This window comes from Solanum dulcamara, chromosome 11, assembly GCF_947179165.1.
Source record: "Solanum dulcamara chromosome 11, daSolDulc1.2, whole genome shotgun sequence".
Taxonomy (NCBI): Eukaryota; Viridiplantae; Streptophyta; class Magnoliopsida; order Solanales; family Solanaceae; genus Solanum; species Solanum dulcamara.
In genome coordinates, this window is record NC_077247.1 from 49,908,205 (window position 1) to 49,927,207 (window position 19,003).

The window sequence follows — 19,003 nt, forward strand, 5'->3', positions numbered from 1 at the left end:
ATTTTAAGCCATTTTCTAATATTTAAACAGTGGACGGAAGTATTATTTTCTCGGTGGAAAGATAGCGAGATGACATCGAAAGCTTCGTAGCTCTTGGAAAGAAGAAGCAAATATATACCTAGAATTGGGGACCATTAAGATACACACTGATGCTGTTCAAATTTGATACACTACAAACATTTTGGAATAATAATTTCACATCTGAGTATTGCATTTCTAGAAATATATACAATTCTTTTTTAAAAAAATTTAACATTGATATTGTTCGAGAAAAATGGAGAATTAATACTATCGTTTATTTTTCAAAATTTAATGTCGATATTGTGTGAAGAAAACTAAATGGGGTATGTTGTGTCTAACTAAACCGTAGCCAAAAGTACTTAGCCAATAATTTAATGAAGATTATCCAAGGGAGACAACAACTTATTCCTTCAATTAGTGTGGAGTATTCTAACACCTTGCTATGTTGAGAGCTAGACTTCTACTTCCTCAGTTTCTTTTTACTTGGCACACATATTAAGAAAAGTAGAAAATAATGAAAAGTAGAAAACAATAATTGATATAATGAGTTTATCATTTTACCTTTATTAATTGATAAAGTTTTAAACATATATACTCACTATATTTTTCAAAGACATTAATTCAATATTAATAAATTAAAAATATAATAGAAAGAAAAAAATTGTTCTTTCTTGATATGTCAAAAATGACAAGTAAAAAAGAAAATCAAATTAGAAAATATTTGATAAGTAAATAGAAACGAATGAAGTAAAACGTTAGCAAATATAAATATGAGAGTCCAACATTAGGCAGACCAAAAGTAAAGATTGCTTAGTCTCTAATATTATAGGAATAATAAATATAGACTTTAGGTTTATAACTCAATCTCAAAAGTAATTTATAATCAGGTCAAAATAATTCAAAATTATATAGAAAATAATACTGATTAGTAGTGTGATTTTATGTAACAGACTCTTAGACAGATACCGCATTGACTTTTTAAGACTTTTTTAAATTAAAAAATAAAGATAAAGGAAGAAAAAATTGGAGAGAATTTTCAAAATAGAAAATTGAATGTGAAAATTTATATAATCAATCGAATTTTTAGTATAACAAAAGAATTGTAATTATATTGTATGTACTATTCCCTCTGTCACATATTACTGTTGGTTATTGATTTGAAAAAGAAAAAAAAAATAAGGTCAAAGATGTTGGCTATCCCACATCAGTGGGCTAGCAAATGAAAACAGTTTTTTGTTAGCTATTTAAGTATCTTAGCTCAATTATTTGTAGACACATCAAAAATTTATCAAATACCAAAATATATAAAATATATGGCATAGTATTTTTTTTACTATTGAGAGATTTAGGGAAGGTTCTTTTGGAGATCTCTTGGTATAGTATTTTAGGTATTTGGGTGTGTGAGAAAAATATTGTGTATTATATGGTTATAACAATTTTTCATATAGTGAATATTTTCTGGGTGGTCCGTGGTTTTTTGTCACGCCCCGAGAGGGTACCCTAGACGTGGCCGGCACTTAAAAACCATTACTGGCTCCCAAGCAAACCACTTGGCCTGATCACACATCCGTTCATTTATTCAATCAGCGAAAGACTTAAAATAAAGAGATAATTAGGTGGACAATCTCAATCAACAATCTAACTCAAGAAAGAAAGGTCATGGAACAATAAATCGAACTTCAATCTATGTCATTAAAATAGTCTGACAAGAACAATTCAAGGAAATAAAATACTCCATCGACCCATCACTATCTAGTCTATGAAGCCTCTATCACTACTATCTAATTGGTGCCAATGACAGGTTCATGTCTACCTCAAATCAAAATGAAAAGACTAAACTCAACGCAAGAATAACATAAGTGGTATCCTCCGAATGTAGGGGAGGACTCACCAATAAGCTGAGTATGAACAGATCCTCAACGGTGCGTCTATTGATGATATCTTCAACTTGTCTCTACATCATGAAACGACGCAGGTCCAAATGGACATTAGTACATGGAATGTACGAGTATGTAATATGGCAGGATGAAACATGCATCAAGGTAGAATAATACTAGTTCAGATATTTCAAATCAAAAAGATAAGAGAGATTCAATCAAGTATCATAAGTCTAAAGGAAGAATATGGTTTAGACAGAGACCAATCATATACAATCCAGTCCAATCATGTACAATCTAATTCAATCCAATCATATACAATTCGATCCAATCTAATCACATACCATCCAATTCAATCCAATCATATTTAATCCGACTCAATCCAATCACATACCATCAAATCCAATCTAATCACATACAATCCAATCCAATCCATTCAACCAAGTATTCAATCAACTCAATAATAAACTCAAAGGACTCGACTCAATAGGTATGCAAATTAGAATTTAGTAATGTTTTACAATTCGACTCAATCTTCTACAATCTCAATCAAACCAATCATATCATGCACAATTCACTCAATTTGGGAGTTTCTCTAACTGACAACCATTACCTATGAACAGTGATGTGCTACAAGCCGACGTTGTTGTCACATCCGTTCAATACTTTGCCAGGGTATGAATGAATCAATCAATCATGGATTCAACAATCAATCAAGTCCTATCATGTTAGGATAATAAAATAGGAAACACCCAACTTTAACGGTCCAATCCTTTCTTACGTTGGCTACGTAGTTCATGAGAATCGAGTAGGGACTCTCTTATTCAATTCGGTGCTCGATACTACTCCCAAGACTCAATATGCTTATATCTATCAGGTGAGTAAAATACTCAAAATACTCATTTAGTCTCATTGGACTCTTTTCCAAACTCAATCAATCTGGTCTCATTGGACCTTCTTTCAAAATCAACTAATCTCAATCATCAAACTCTTCTCTTTAGATTTAATACAATCTCAACTCAATGAATGCAGTAAATATTAAATGGATTTAAAACATAATTTTAACTCCTTAACTCAATTTCAAAATAGACGTTTTAATGTAAAAATGCTCAACTCGTTTATACTCAAAATACTCATGATCAAAATAATAATTAATAGACTTCTCAAACTCAACTCATGCTTAAACTCTTTCTAAATCAAAGATGAAAATAATCATTCTTTAAACTCAAAATAGTGCATAAATAATTTATTCAAAACGTTCACAAATTATTTTTTTAAAACTCTTTCTCAAACAATCATTTATACTTAAAATTTTCATAAGACTTCAATCAAATCGAATTATGCAAATTATATTATGTAGTTACATTAGACTCCAATCTACTCCATCGCAAAACATCATCATCAATATTACCTCTTCATCAATCATTTACCTTATTAAAAATAGACATCACTTACATCATCATCAAACATCTTGCTCCAAAATACTCATTTAACTTTATGTTCAATTTCATCAAACTCATTAAAATATGCATCATCTCACTTTGAAAGCAATATTTTTATTTATACATGAAAATCATCAATCTCAACCTCAAGACAAATTATAACAAAGGAAATCTCTTCTTGGGTTCATGTGAATGAATATATGAATCCATACTGTCAACAAAACTCAACTCAAGAAAATTATTAATACATATGAATTTATATACAAAACTCAATAGAAATTTTAGATAACTCAAGAACTCAACTCAACTCGAATCAATGAAGATGTAGGGCACGTGGATGAAATCAATCCAACGTTGTGAGTAGTATTACATACCTGGAATGAAGATTATCTCACCAAAAATCAAAGGCATGGCTTGAAGATCTTGAATCCTAACTCTTCTTTTCTTCTCCAATTCTTGCTCTAAATGTTCTTGGAGAGAAAAATCCTTAGAAATTGATATGGGGGAGGAATTTAGCCCTAAAATGTAGAGGAGAAAGAGGGGAAAAGACCGAAAAGCCCCTCCAAAAAATGAAAACTTGGCAGAAATTTGAACTAGGGTGGAACAAGTCTGCGTCACGGAGTTGTTCCCCCATAGTTCATGTTTTTCCGAAATTCAAAGTAGAAGCAAAAACTGGCCAAGTCCGCGATGTGGACTTGGCATGCACCTCTCTGGTTAACTGGACATAACTTTTTACTTCGAATTTCAAACATTTCAATCTTAATGGCATTGGAAAGATGACTCAAAAGACTTTAATTTGATAGGTGATGGGCCACCCAATTCGTTATATTGTAGGAGATATGATCATTTAAAGTTCATCCTTATACGAACTCATTCGAAAACTTAGTCGATAGAAATTCTTTGTGCTTGGCTTGGTGTTAGAGATCCCTTATGACCCTAAACCATATCTAATACACTTAAAATACTTAAGAATTGATCATAACTCATATATACAATTAGAAGTCATTTAGTTCGACTCTATATGCATATGAAGAATGGTTCGAGTCTTGGCAAAAAAAAATTTGGGGTGTTACATTTTTTTGTGTTGTTTTTATTCTCTTTAATTTCTTTGTTGTTATTTTCTGATTAAGTCCAGAAGGGACGTGAATTAGTCGGTGTATTTTTTTCCCAACAACAAGAAAAATATAACTCGTTGCCTTTTGCTGTTGTCCAGCAACATAACATAATCAGTTCTCCACCTAATTCTAAACTCGGCCAACTATGCGCAGCTGCAACCTTCACATTGTCTGCTACCAACAATCATAATTCTTATAGCAAGAATTATCATACCCCCACCATAAAGAGTACATCCACTCAGATTGAAAAACAAATCCAAGAATTTTCACTTGAAATCAATTTACAATTTCAAAAATTTCAATTTCGGCTCATATCGAAAAAATTGCTAATAACTTATGGTGTAACCCTCTTGTTGATTTCCTGAGATTTCATTAGCCATCGACATCTTTTTCACCACACACACCTTACATCACTTATCAACCAATGCTCATGTGTAAATTGTGGATACGCTAGAAGTATTCCATCATTTATCATAACAATCTTGGAGAACATGTCATAAGGATACCTATCTCATGTACAATCAGAGCCTTTGTCGAACAACTCCTTACAATCCTACTTTGTCTGAGTTTACTAGCTGTTGATCAAAATTTCTAGTCCACAAAGATTCCAAAATTTCACTAATCAAATCCTCAATTTTAATTTTACCATTTTACTAGACTTGAATCATTGACCACATCTTTTGATCCATCATTGCATTAACAGAGGACCATAAAAGTCCCAAAGCTAAATCCCCATTGTAATCATATGTGTCATAAATCACAACCGTCATAGTTCGAGAACCACCGTTGAAGCTTCTTCATCTCTTAACTAATGCATAACAGATTTTGACAACACTTGCGAATAAGTTTTCATCAGTTTTGATTTTATTTTTCTCACGCTACCAACTCCAAAACTCATTCTCAAACCAAACTTCTCAAATATTGTCCCCACATGCTTAACAATACTTATATTTGAACAATAACAATGAAAAAATACTCACTAAATTAGTTCCCAGGAAAGAGAGGTGGCTCACAACGGATACACTTAAATACCAAGTTTTTTCATAGCCAGAACCTCTTTAGATTGTATTTATTTCCACTATTACCAAATATATAAGTACCCCAAAGCAACTTCACTAGAATAACAAACTCTACCGGAATCAAACTCCACTTGCTACTCCATCAGGACGAAATTCTGCTTGAAAAACGATAATTCTAATTCAGAATTTTTTTCCGATGTGGAAGATCAGACAAAGTTGCAACCACAGAGCATACTAAAAATTCAAAAAAAAAATTATTTCACACCAAAAGCTCTGATACTACTTGTTGGAAAAAAAACACTGACTAATTTCCGTCCCTTTCGGACAACCTTCAAACAGAAAATAACAAGAAAAATTAAAGAGAATAACAGCACAAAGATTTAACGTGGAAAACTCCCCAATTGGAGAAAACCACGGATCACCCAGAAAAATATTCATTATATGAAAATTGTTACAACCATATAATACACAATATTTTTTTTTCTCAAACACCCAAATATCTAAAATACTACACCCAAGAGATCTCCAAGAGAAAATTCTCTAAATCTCACATATATTTCTCTAGATATTTGTTGTTATTGTGTTCATGGTGGAGATTCCTATTTATAAGCAATTTAGAGTCATGGTTGGTGCTTATGAACACATTTATGCCATCATATTTGACAAAATGTATGAATACCATTAGCCTTCTTTCTTAACTTCCACCAATCAAATGTCCACAATTTTGATATATTTTTCTTCTTTATTCAAACAAATACAACAATTACTTCATCACTTACTAAATCGGGATAGAATTAATTTTTTTTTAATTTTATCCGTATAATTAATATGACCTTGGGAAGTTTAAACAAATTTTGAAGACTCAAAATTTCTTTTTTCAAGAGGCTAATTAATATGAACAAAGAACAAAATAGTAAAGTTAATCAATATATTAACGATTTCTTAATCATCATGTAAAATAAAAAATGCTTATTTAATATGGACAGAGGTACAATATTAAAAAGGCACTACTTACTATTATTAGCCATCAATGGTGCTCAACAGAAAATGAGATTTAAATTTTAAAGGATAAAAAGATTCGCGAAAATTTGAAGAGCTGGCTAGGCTGCAAGTCTGTACTCCTAAATGTTTTATTTTTTTGACTCTTTATATTGCTTAGGGGTGTTCACGAAAATTTAAAAATTGAATCAAATCAAAGAAAAAAAAACTTTTTTTTATTTGTACTTTTATTTTAATAATTATAAGAATCTATGTCATATTTAAATAATTTGTCTTTGAGTCTTTTGATTATTCATCAATAATGTTTAGTCCAATTATATCAATATATCACAAATTACTTGCAAAAGAAAAATCATTATAGGAAATTTTATCATGATCATTGGAAAAAGAATTTTTTTGGATAATCTATACATTTTTCTTGGGAGAAAGCTATATATATTTATATAGGATATGACAAAAAATCAAATTAATCAAACAAATCGATAAAACCAATAGAAACTGAAAGTGATGAAAATTCAGCTAATTGATTTGATTCCAACATTCGAAAACTCAACTTAGAGCCTGTTTGAATAGGCTTAAAAAAAGTAACTTTTATGTATGAAGTGTTTTTAAAACTTTGAAGTGCTGAAAGTTGTTTTTATTAATAAGCAGTTGAGTGTTTGGATAAAAGTGCTTAAATGAGGAAAATGATGTGAATTTTAGGGTTAAAAGAATAAAAAGGGTAGTTTGAGAATTTTGTTAAAATATAAGGGATATAAAAGTAATTTCCATGGTCAAAGAAAATGACTTTAAGCACTTAGAAAAAAAAAGTTAGAAATCCTAACTTTTCATTTTTGACTGACTTTAAGAACTTTATGGATTAAAGTTAACATTAGGCAAACACGTCCAAAAGCTAAAAAGACCAACTTAAAGCTCATCCAAACGGGCTCTTAATTATTTTGGTTTTCTTTTAGGTTTAACACATCGATAACTTTTTAAATTTGTCAGTACATTTTATTTAGACATTCAAATTAGAACTTATTTCAATTGAGCATCTAGACACATAATAAAGTGGTCTTATTATGCACTTTCGGTTCAAGTTATTCTCTAGTACCAATTATGTAGATAAGTTAATCACTTAAAATAGGTTACATCTTTTAAATATACGCATTAGCCTAAAAAATCCGAAAAGCCTCATGTCTATAATTAGTGGACATGATTTAATTTATGTAGTTAACTTAGTTGCCTAATAAATATTTCGAAACATACATGAATGCTTTTTTAAAATTTGAACAGAAAGTGTCTAATAAAAATATTTTATCATGTGTTCAGGGTCTCAATAAAAATAAGTAATAATTTGAATATATATATAAAATTTACTAACAAATTTAAAAAACTGTCAATATATTAAGTCTTTCTTTTAAAGAAAATTCCACCTAAATTGGACCATGAACACCTAACGATGATATTCTGAATTAACTTGGTATTGTAAAAATAAAAGAAAGGTCGATTTTTCTCTTTTTATTTTGTCTGTGTTTGCTTTGGAATAATACAAAGAAATAATGAAATAGAAGAAAATTCTTCATTTTTTCTGTTTTTACATTGGTGATGAGCTCGAATAACAACTTAAAAGGATGATTTGTAAAGCTGAATTTCTCAGGGTTATAATATTAAGAAAAAATCATTAAAATGTCCTAGTCATGATTTCATCGTTCATACTTCATAGCGCTAATATAATTAAGATATCAAGACGTTCATATTTTGTAAGCAGGTAAAAGTAGAAAATGCATTTGGACTAACTTTTTCTTATACACCCATAAAGGTTCTTATTTAATTTGGTGCATGTGACAAAATTAATACTCCATTCATACATTTTTACTTATTTAGTATTATCATATAAAAAATAAAAAATTATGTAAATTGACAAATATTACTAATGTATTATTTAATATAGTTATAATTTCACATAATTATGAATCGCGACTACAGTTTAATGAAATTTGTTGTTATATAAATATCGGGGTTCATATACAAATCTCTAAAGGTTTGTATTTGTATACAAAGCGTACTTAGGGCTCATATACAACTTTTTCTAAAGCAAATTTGTATTTGTAGAAACAACCACTTTGAAAGCTTAATTTGTATAATGCAACGAGATATATAAATGGGAAAATCCAATTTGTATAAATCAGCGAGATATACAAATGAAAATTGGCATTGCAACTGAAACTATAGCTATGGAACGTAATTAGTCAAACCATAGCTAAAGAGCCTAATTATGTTTCAAGTCTTTGCTATTTATGAGAGTTCCTCTTTTTTGCAGTCTCAAATTTTACTAGTAATAATAGGTTTATAACTTAATTAAAAAGATAAATATTTTGAACTAATTAAAAAGAACAATTAATTTTTTTTTAATAAACTAAGAAAAGAAAACTTCAATACAAATATGAACAATTCAAGTAACAACAATGATAAAATATTTGTTGTGATCTAAATGGAGTCATGGAGTTTAGGAAGGATAGAGTGTACATGACCTTACCCTTATCTTGTGTGAGCTAGATAAATTGTTATCTAATAAACGCTGACTTAACAAAAGTATTTCAAAGCAGATTTAAAAAATACATGATTGGAGAAGCTATAATGAAAATAGTAAGAAAAGAAAAGTATTAACAATAAAAATAGTACTATAACAAAGCAAAAGAAACAACAGTGGTAATAAAATTGAAGAATAAGATACTCCATATAGTAATAATTTTGATAAGGAGAAAGAGCAGATAAGGTGCTCCAAACTATAATCATACTCTCCCACAACTTGACTATCTACTAACGTTCTACCTTAATCATCAACTTTCATGTTCTTTTGTTTAGAATCATGTCCTTAATAAAACTGATTATGTGTCATATCATGCCATTTTAAGCGTATAAAAATATTTTTGATTTTCTATTTGAAAGTAACAATTAATATCATTTGTTGACTAAGAATATGCCTTTACCAGAAAAGTTTCTTAAAACTTAATAGTCACTTTGATATTGATGTCTTAACAATGTTAACTAAATAATTGGACACATAAATTGTGTAAGAACGATTAAGCGAGTTCCAAATATTGGACATTAGGCATGTTTAAAACGTACCATCAAATGGAGAAGGCATAAGGCTCACAAAATTGTCACACTTAAGTTTCAAGGTATATTACGGGTTATTCTGCTCCAGGGCGAGTTCCAAAACTGCTTCTTAAAACATTATTATAAAAAAATGAAACTTGAGTCTAATTCAACCTAAAAAATAACATACAGTAACATCTCTCAAAAATACTCACAAGTGCCTTAAGAATGCCTTGGGATTAGGCCGCTCATGTAACGCATTCTTCTACAATTCACCTACTCAAATATTTCTCTCTCTACAAAAGACTCTCAAGGACTCCATTGAAGACTTCAAATAAATTCACTCAAGTTCTCCATCAAAACTCTCAAGTTCTTCCAAATTATTTGGTGTTCTCACTTAAGGTATGTGGGTATTGATTCATGGATCCTTTCATCCATGAAGCCCAATCAATTTCTTAAGTTTTCTATCAAATTAAAGTATGATATTTTATGGGTTTTATGATCTCTATTCCAATTGCATGAATTATGATTCAAAGTATGATCATGAGTCTATTTTGATATAAATTGATGGTTATTGCATTAAATTGAAGAGTTTTTTCATGAATTCTCCTATTTTGATTTCTAGGGTTCATGATGTAAAATATGAGTATTTTCAATTAAACTTCCTAATGATATTATCTATATGAATTATGTATGGGCTGAAAGAAAGTTTATGATCATGCATGTTTTCAAGTCAATTTCATGATTTTCAAGTCAATTGATCATACATTCATATCTTACCCTAATTTCAAGTATAAGCTATGATCATGAATTTCCAAGTATGAATTATATCTATGTATAGATGATTTGCAAATGTGGAAGGACAATGTCCGCATTGCACTTATGTTATAAAAATGAGCTACTCTATGATTTTTGAAACCTATGATCATGACTATGATATATGTCATTATGATTTCTATGCTATGTATGTATTCCGTGGGATTTGACTTAGCACCGAATGTGGACTTGAGGTGGGGACTCAAAATATGGGGTTCTTATATAAAGTCTCTTATTGCATAACTACGTGCCACCGTAGGTACAAAGGGATTAGAGGCGAATACCCAAATCTCTACGAGGTGAGTACCCAAAATATCAAAGATTGGAGGTGAGTACTCGAGTCTAAGAACTAGGGGTGAATACACGGTTCACATAACTGCTTAGTGGATCCACTTAGACATGTAGGAGTTTACCTTGGCAAGTAGTCTCCCCCTTTCCTCCGATGTAGGGGTAACATTGGGATTCCATGATATAGCTCGCATGGTCTTATTGTCGGTTATGATTCTTATACGTATGGTCCTTTTCATATTCTAAATGACTAATCCTATCTTTTACTTTATATGATACTCTTATGGTTTATTATGCATTGATCCTTCTTAAAGACTACTTGTGATTTTTATACTTCTCCTATCATGCTATTTAAAATGGCCATTTGTATAAACATGGTTTTCTATGCGTTGCATTGCCTACATACTTAGTACATTCCAACGTACTAATGCATACTTCTGCCTACATTGTCTCATAATGTAGGGGTTGAGGTTGAAGATCATATTCGTCCACGTGGCTAGTTAAGCTTTTCTATCCGGCGGTGTTTGTAGTGAGTCCTCATTTATCGGGGACTAGTTATCGAGTTGGTTATTGTTTCAAAGACCTTTTGTTATGTTTCATATTGAGGGTGAGCTAGGGACATGTCTTAGCCCCCGCCCATATTCATTAGTAGAGACATCTAGTTGGACAAATGTTTCGAGTTTATGTTGTCATGTGTCGTTCTTAAATTTTTATTCATGATTTAGACTCTCTTATGATGTTTTCGCTTTTGCTTTACCTTATGAATGCTTATGATATGTACAAGAGGCTTGGTTGGAGCCATTCAAAATTTCAATCGCCGTGTTACGACTAGGCCCTAGATCGGATCGTGACACATACGAAGGAATGATTGCCCAAAATTATATAAGAACTAGGGAGAGCATACATCCTATTAACCACCCATCACCAATTAACCACCCATCACCAATGTGGGACTCTATCTATTTTCCTTGTTTTAACTTGTTACCATCAATTATGATGATCCTTCTCAAACTAGATCTCATAATCAATAATATTGTCATAAGTTAATCTCTTACTCTTCTTATAGCAACTTTCCTTCTTTTAATTTGTTGCCACCAAATAAATATAATTATGAATTGATGATGATCCTACTGATTAAACTAGATCTCTTAATCAATAATATTGTCATAATTCATAACTCATAAGTTAATCACTTACTTTCCTGATATCTACTTTCTTTCTTTTAATTTGTTGCCATTAAATAGTTATGAGTAGGAATTTCCAATGATCCTACTCAAACTAAATACAATATTGTTAAGTTAATCACTTACTCTCCTTCTTTAAATTTGTTACCATCAAATAATTCTGATTAAGAATTTATAATGATCCTACTCAAACAAAATTTCATAATAATACAATATTGTTAAGTTAATCAATTACTCTCCTTATATTTAGTTTCCTTTTTAAAATTTGTTACTATCAAATAATATAATTCTGATTAAGAATTTACAATGATCCTACTCAAACAAAATTTCATAACCACTACAGTATTATTAAGTTAATCAATTACCCTCCTTATATCTAGTTTCCTTCTTTAAATTTGTTGCCATCAAATAACTCTGATTAAGAAAATTATAATGATCCTACTCATCATAATCCTACTCAAACTACTTTCCTTGTTTTAATTTATAATGATCCTACTCGTGATCCTATTCAAATTAAATTAAAAACACACTATATATATGAGTATTTGAAGTAATAATTAAGTAGTTTCACCATACTCCCTATATTAGAAAATTTAAACATCAAAGATGAGTTGCTGCCAACTTCTCATTTTCTCTCTCAACAATAGCATTAACACCTCCCATTAATGCTATTTCATCCTCTCAATAACCTCTGCTATAATAATAACTCCCTTTCATCTTCTCCACCTGTTCCCTATAATCCCCTCTTTTCTCCCTTCTCCAAATCCCCTTAAATTCCCTTTTCTTGTTCATCCATGTAAACAACCTCAAAACAAAAGAAAAAAACACACACACATAGTTTTCAGCCTCCAAAAAGTGTGACCCTTTTGCCTCAAAACCAGATCTGGATTAATTTTTTTTCACTTCTTGTTTTTAATCCAAAGGCTTCACAGATAGTAAGTTTACTGTTCCATCATTCACTTGCTTGTTTTTTCTTTCACTTGAATGTTTTACTTGTTGTTATGACTTGATCAGTTGTACATCCTTCGTCAAAAAATTATACGGCATATATATATGTAAGATAAAAAAAAATTATATTTTCATACAAAAGCTGATGTGTTGGATTTGATATTGCTATATGCCATTGTTGAGAGACTGGGGTATATGAGTGAAGTTTGGACTTTACCAGATATTAGTTGACACTATATATGTTTTACCTAAGTTTGAAAAAGGAAAAGAAAAAAAGAAGACATTGTATCCGTGTTCACACTTTGAGTCAACTTCGTGTTTTGTTATTATGCCAAAATTTTCCCATTTCACTTTTGGCACTGTCAAAAAACAATTAATTTTATTTTCCTTGTCACATCAACACATAAAAAAGAATAGAATAAAAACAAATCCGTCTTTGTTTGACGTCCCAAAACTAAGTCCCAAAAAAAAATGAGGAAATTTTTTTTTAAGTTATCAACACATAGAGACAAGAAAGTCAGTAGAGAGAGGCGGGGGTTGGGAGTTGGGGGTGGGTTTAGGGTTTGAAGAAATTTTTATATATATTTATATCATATAGGGAGTGGTGAAATTACACTATCACATCAAGAATGTCTTCTTGAGAACGAAGCTCAGTTCTTAGAGAAGTAAGTCGATTATCTAAGTAATACCGTCTTTTTAATTTTTCTTCTATAAGTTTACGTTTTTTTGTGTTCCTCTTGAGATCTTTATACGATCTTGAGGTAATTCTCAACAACAAATACCCTTATTTTATTTTAAACCATGGTAGCACCACGAATTAAGGAAACGTAGAACAAAAAATGTAAATTTATAAGTCATCACATCCTAAAAATGATCAATGGAGAATCATTTTTAACAATAGTAAATGTGTTTATGATTATTTTTTTAATTTTTTTAATCTTGAACATATATGTTGAGCTTTTGCTTTTGTCCACGCCTTCCGTATATATAATCTTTAGCATGTGTGTGGTTTTGTTCACAAAGATGGGCCTTTTTGTTTATTTTTTTGGCAGATGAAATTATAATACATAGTTTTAAGAGAAAAAAAAATTGAAGAAGATAAGGTGAAGATGTTTAATAGCCACCATCACTTGCTCGATATGTCGTCCTCCGCCCAAAGAACTCCTGAAAATGAGTTGGACTTCATACGAGACGAAGAATTTGATAGCAAATCCGGGACTGATAATATGGAAGCCCCCAATTCTGGAGACGATCAAGCTGATCCAAACCAACCTCCAAACAAGAAGAAGCGCTATCATCGCCATACACAGCATCAAATCCAAGAGATGGAGTCGTAAGCAATTCAAATAATTTAACTTATATTCACCGACTGACACTATGTTTTTATAAAGTAATAAATTAACTCCATATATAACAATTGTCCCATTTTTTTGTCATTGTACAGCTTTTACAAGGAATGCAATCATCCCGATGATAAACAACGAAAGGAATTGGGAAGAAGACTGGGGTTGGAACCGTTGCAAGTAAAATTTTGGTTCCAAAACAAGCGTACTCAGATGAAGGTGAGCCTCTTTTTTCTTTTCTTGGTTGTAGAGTTAATATATATCAATAACTAAGCTTCAAATGCTAGCTTGTATATATCATATGTAAATAAATATCCAAACATTTTGGGAAAATTGAGATTAATATATTCGTTTAAATATAAACAGTGAATACTAATTAAATAAGTTTGTTCAATTCATATAGACAAGATGATTGAGGTACGTATACGTGCTCCACAAGTTTTTTTTTATTAGATTGTGATTTTTATTGTTGTTGCAGGCTCAACATGAACGATGTGAGAACACACAATTGAGGAATGAAAATGAGAAGCTTCGTGCTGAGAACATGAGGTATAAAGAAGCCCTGAACAATGCGGCATGCCCACACTGTGGAGGGCCTGCAGCCATAGGAGAGATGTCATTTGATGAGCATCACTTGAGGATCGAAAATGCTCGTCTTAGAGATGAGGTAGGAGTACTACTTATTGAAAACTAGATATCATTTTTTTTATGTGTACATGATTTAAATGTAGCTTAATTTAATTTGTGAAAGAAAAGAACTTGTAGTTTTAAATGTGTCATGAGATTTCTGTAGCTATATCAAGTTTGTTATACTAACTTATCTCCAAATGAAGAAGGTGGCAAAAGGGTCAAAATTGAAAAAAAATTAATTTTAACCTCGTTATACCATCACTACAAAAATATCTTTATTGTAACCTAAATAGTTTAAATATACCCCTTCTCCATTAGGTTAGTCTAAGAAGGACAATCACACACATCCTAATATTTTGATGAGGTGAATGTCACGTGTCATTCTACCTCAACACACCCACCCATTTTACACCTCCCCTCCACTTATTCTTCCAACACCAGCATTTTCTCTCATTTTTAGCCGAATACTATATTGCTATATTAAGAATAATTTAATTTTAAAATTATATTTATATCTTTAATTATATTTTCTTATTTTTAAGCCATAAATTTCCAAAATATTTTTTTCACTTTTAATTTCGCGCACAATTAACATTATCACTTTTATTTGAAAGGAAAAAGAACTCTTTAAAACAGAATAATGAGAGAATAGCATCACAAATTCATTTTAGGTGAGCTGACAGAATAAGAAATACTTTTTACACTATCAATTTTTAGAAAAGTAAAGTTATTTTCCTTTTTTATCCTTACAGATTGACAGGATAACTGGTATAGCTGGTAAATATGTTGGCAAAGCAGCAGTTAACTTTTCTCATCCTCAACTTGCTCCACCTGAAGCACCTCGTTCTCTGGATCTTGCATTTGGGCATCAATCGGGCCTGCTTGGAGAAATGTACGCTGCTGGTGATCTTCTAAGAACCGCAGTTACAGGCCTTACAGATGCTGAGAAGCCCATGATAATTGAGCTTGCTGTTACAGCAATGGAGGAACTTACAAGAATGGCCCAAACTGATGAACCATTATGGATATCAAGTTCAGGCATCATTTCTACTGATACTTTATGTGAGGAAGAATATGTTCGTACTTTCCCTCGGGGCATTGGACCTAAGTCAGCCACACTAAATTCTGAAGCCTCACGACACTCCGCTGTAGTTATTATGAATCACATCAGTTTAATTGAAATTTTGATGGATGTGGTACGTTTTTTCAATATATGTACTATATATTTCCTAGGAGTTTGTGTGAACACGAATGCTTTGTGTACCGAAATATCATATATGTTTTGTTAATTATTCTTGTGATGATTTCAGAACCAGTGGACAAATGTTTTTGCTGGGCTAGTATCAAAAGCAATGACCATTGAAGTCTTATCGACTGGCGTGGCAGGAAATTACAATGGAGCATTGCAAGTGGTATTATTCAAATTCTACTTGTGTTTTTTCTGTATATAAAAGAATGTCTTAGATATGTTACTGCGTACTACTACATATATATGTCATTATTACTACGTAAAATATTTTGACCCTCGTACTCTGATACTCTAATGGATTTTTCTGTTACGTTCTAATTTTAGATGACAGCTGAGTTTCAAGTTCCTTCTCCACTGGTTCCAACTCGCGAGAACTATTTCGTAAGATATTGTAAGCAACATGCTGATGGATCTTGGGCAGTGGTTGATGTTTCCCTGGACAATTTGCGCCCTACTTCAGTTTTGCGTTGCAGAAGAAGGCCATCTGGTTGTGTAATTAAAGAATTGGCAAATGGTTACTCAAAGGTATCGACATTCCTCAATTTTTTAAACTATAGAAAAATTTTGTGTTGTCAGTGCATAGAAGATATAATTAAACTCTTATAAATAAGTTGTAACACAATTGTTATTTGTCTAGGTTACGTGGGTTGAACACGTTGAGGTGGATGAAAAAGCTGTCCACGACATCTACAAACCTCTTGTCAATTCAGGGATTGCATTTGGAGCAAAACGCTGGGTAGCAACATTAGATAGACAATGTGAACGCCTTGCAAGTGCATTGGCTAATAACATCCCAACAGGAGATGTTGGAAGTAATAGCTATAAATCTCTTCACTAATTAGTTAGTAAAAAATCCAATATAATGTTGTACAATCGCCAACCACTAATGTTTTATTTTCTTTCTAATTTGTAGTCATCACAAGTCCAGCTGGTCGAAAGAGCATGCAAAAACTTGCTGAGAGAATGGTGATGAGCTTTTGTACTGGTGTTGGTGCATCGACAACTCACGTATGGACAATGTTGTCCGGAAGTGGTGCTGATGATGTTAGAGTCATGACTAGGAAGAGTATCGATGATCCAGGGAGACCTCCTGGTATCGTGTTGAGTGCTGCAACATCTTTTTGGCTGCCAGTTTCTCCTAAGAGAGTATTTGATTTTCTCCGGGATGAAAACTCTAGAAATGAGGTAAATCATTAAGTAAAAATTCTCATAGAATCAACTTTGCTCTGTTTTAGTTTCCTAATTACTTGTAGTTTCACATTTTCAAGAAAAGCTTTCAACATCCAAATATTTCAGATCAATTTCATGTCATCTGACCATATTCTGCTAAATATATATGCAGTGGGATATTCTTTCAAATGGCGGGAATGTTCAAGAAATGGCACACATTGCAAATGGCCGTGATCCAGGAAATTGTGTATCTCTACTCCGGGTCAATGTATGATCACATGATTTTAATTGGCTCGTTTATTAATTTGGGGGGAAAAATTACTCAAATAAATGTTTCTATTTCTGCAGAGTGGAACAAACTCGAACCAGAGTAACATGCTGATACTCCAAGAGAGCATAACTGATCCAACAGGATCTTATGTTATTTACGCTCCAGTTGATATTGTTGCAATGAATACGGTGTTAAGTGGGGGTGACCCTGACTATGTTGCTCTGTTGCCATCTGGTTTTGCTATCCTTCCAGACGGACCATTGAATCATCATGGTGGAGGTAATTCAGAAGTTGGTTCTGCTGGTGGATCGCTACTAACTGTAGCATTTCAGATATTGGTTGATTCAGTCCCAACTGCTAAACTTTCCCTTGGCTCAGTTGCAACTGTTAATAGTCTCATCAAGTGCACCGTTGAAAAGATCAAAGGGGCTGTAACCTCTCAAAATGCATGATCCAAATCTAAGGTCAAACATCTCTACACATATTTAAGTTCTGATTTATAGTTTAACTTTTTGAAACTTATGTTAGTGCATTTTTTTTATTTGTGATAGGTGGCAGGTGGCCTTGGAGGGGGAAGAGTTGAAAGAAAGTTACAGAGATATATACATGCATTGTGAGACAAAGGTGAAGGAGCTAGTGAAGAACGCACCTCTTAGGAAATCCTTGATACTGCAAGGGTGTAGTTTTTTTAAAAAAAAAAAAATAGGGTTTAGGGTATTGACTTCACCAAGGCTATCTTGGTACATGTCAAAGATATATAAAACTAAGCTAGCAACAAAGCTTTATTTTGGTTTGAACCTTTTTGCTTTAAGGGTTAATTGTTGGGACAAATTCTCTTGTCTTTGAAAGAAGTTTAGTTTGACTTATGAAAAGCTTATGTTTGCTACAACTAGCAAATTTATGGATTTGTCTTTCTAAGTTTTTTCATTTATTTGAAATGTTTTAGTTCCCTATATGTTGAATGGAAGTTGTAAAGCCATGGGTTTGATTCATGGTGTTTGCAACTTTATCATACTTGGTCAACAAATGATCAAAATCATTTTTGAGAACTCGCGTAGGAGTTCAATATTGGGCGTGTTTGGTATGGTGGAAAATATTTTTGCAAAAAATATTTATCAATCTATTAAAGAAAGTAAGTCAAACATTTTGGAAAACCTTTTTTTTAAAGGAAATCTAGTTTCTTGGAAAACATAATTAATCTAGTTTCATATTAATTATGTTATCCCCACCCTCCAACACACCTCACCTTCACAACCTACTTCCACACCCCTACCCCTAACCCCACCACCCACCCTTCACCCCCTTCCTGATCATGTAGTATTTTTACTAGAATATATACAAATATTTTTTTTTGCTTAGGTACCTAACATAAATTAATAACATTTTCCATGAAAACTATTTTTCTTCATACGGAACACACCCTAATTCTAGTTAATAATGATAATAAGAAAAGGATAAAAACAAGAACATGATGAACAAGTAAAGGAGAGCAGGAGAAGAACAAATTATTATTATTATTTTCTTCTTAAATTAGGTTTGACAATGAAGTA

At 31.8% G+C, this 19,003-nt stretch overlaps 1 protein-coding gene across 2 annotated transcripts; it reads left to right on the forward strand.

The window, feature by feature from the left end:
- The first annotated feature begins 12,511 nt into the window (after nt 1-12,511).
- On the forward strand, nt 12,512-18,342 carry LOC129873131 (homeobox-leucine zipper protein MERISTEM L1). 2 transcript variants are annotated; one of them, XM_055948154.1, is made up of 12 exons: nt 12,512-12,777; nt 13,843-14,123; nt 14,235-14,352; nt 14,612-14,800; nt 15,516-15,959; nt 16,074-16,175; nt 16,337-16,537; nt 16,650-16,824; nt 16,926-17,197; nt 17,355-17,450; nt 17,531-17,917; nt 18,005-18,342. In XM_055948154.1, exons 2-11 carry the CDS (start codon nt 13,900-13,902, stop codon nt 17,903-17,905), a joined length of 2,196 nt encoding a protein of 731 aa, XP_055804129.1. In that variant the 5' UTR covers nt 12,512-12,777; nt 13,843-13,899; the 3' UTR covers nt 17,906-17,917; nt 18,005-18,342. The 2 variants fall into 2 exon arrangements, with proteins under 2 accessions (XP_055804129.1, XP_055804130.1); XM_055948155.1 differs by lacking the exon at nt 12,512-12,777 and adding an exon at nt 13,394-13,455.
- Nucleotides 18,343-19,003: the final 661 nt, after the last annotated feature.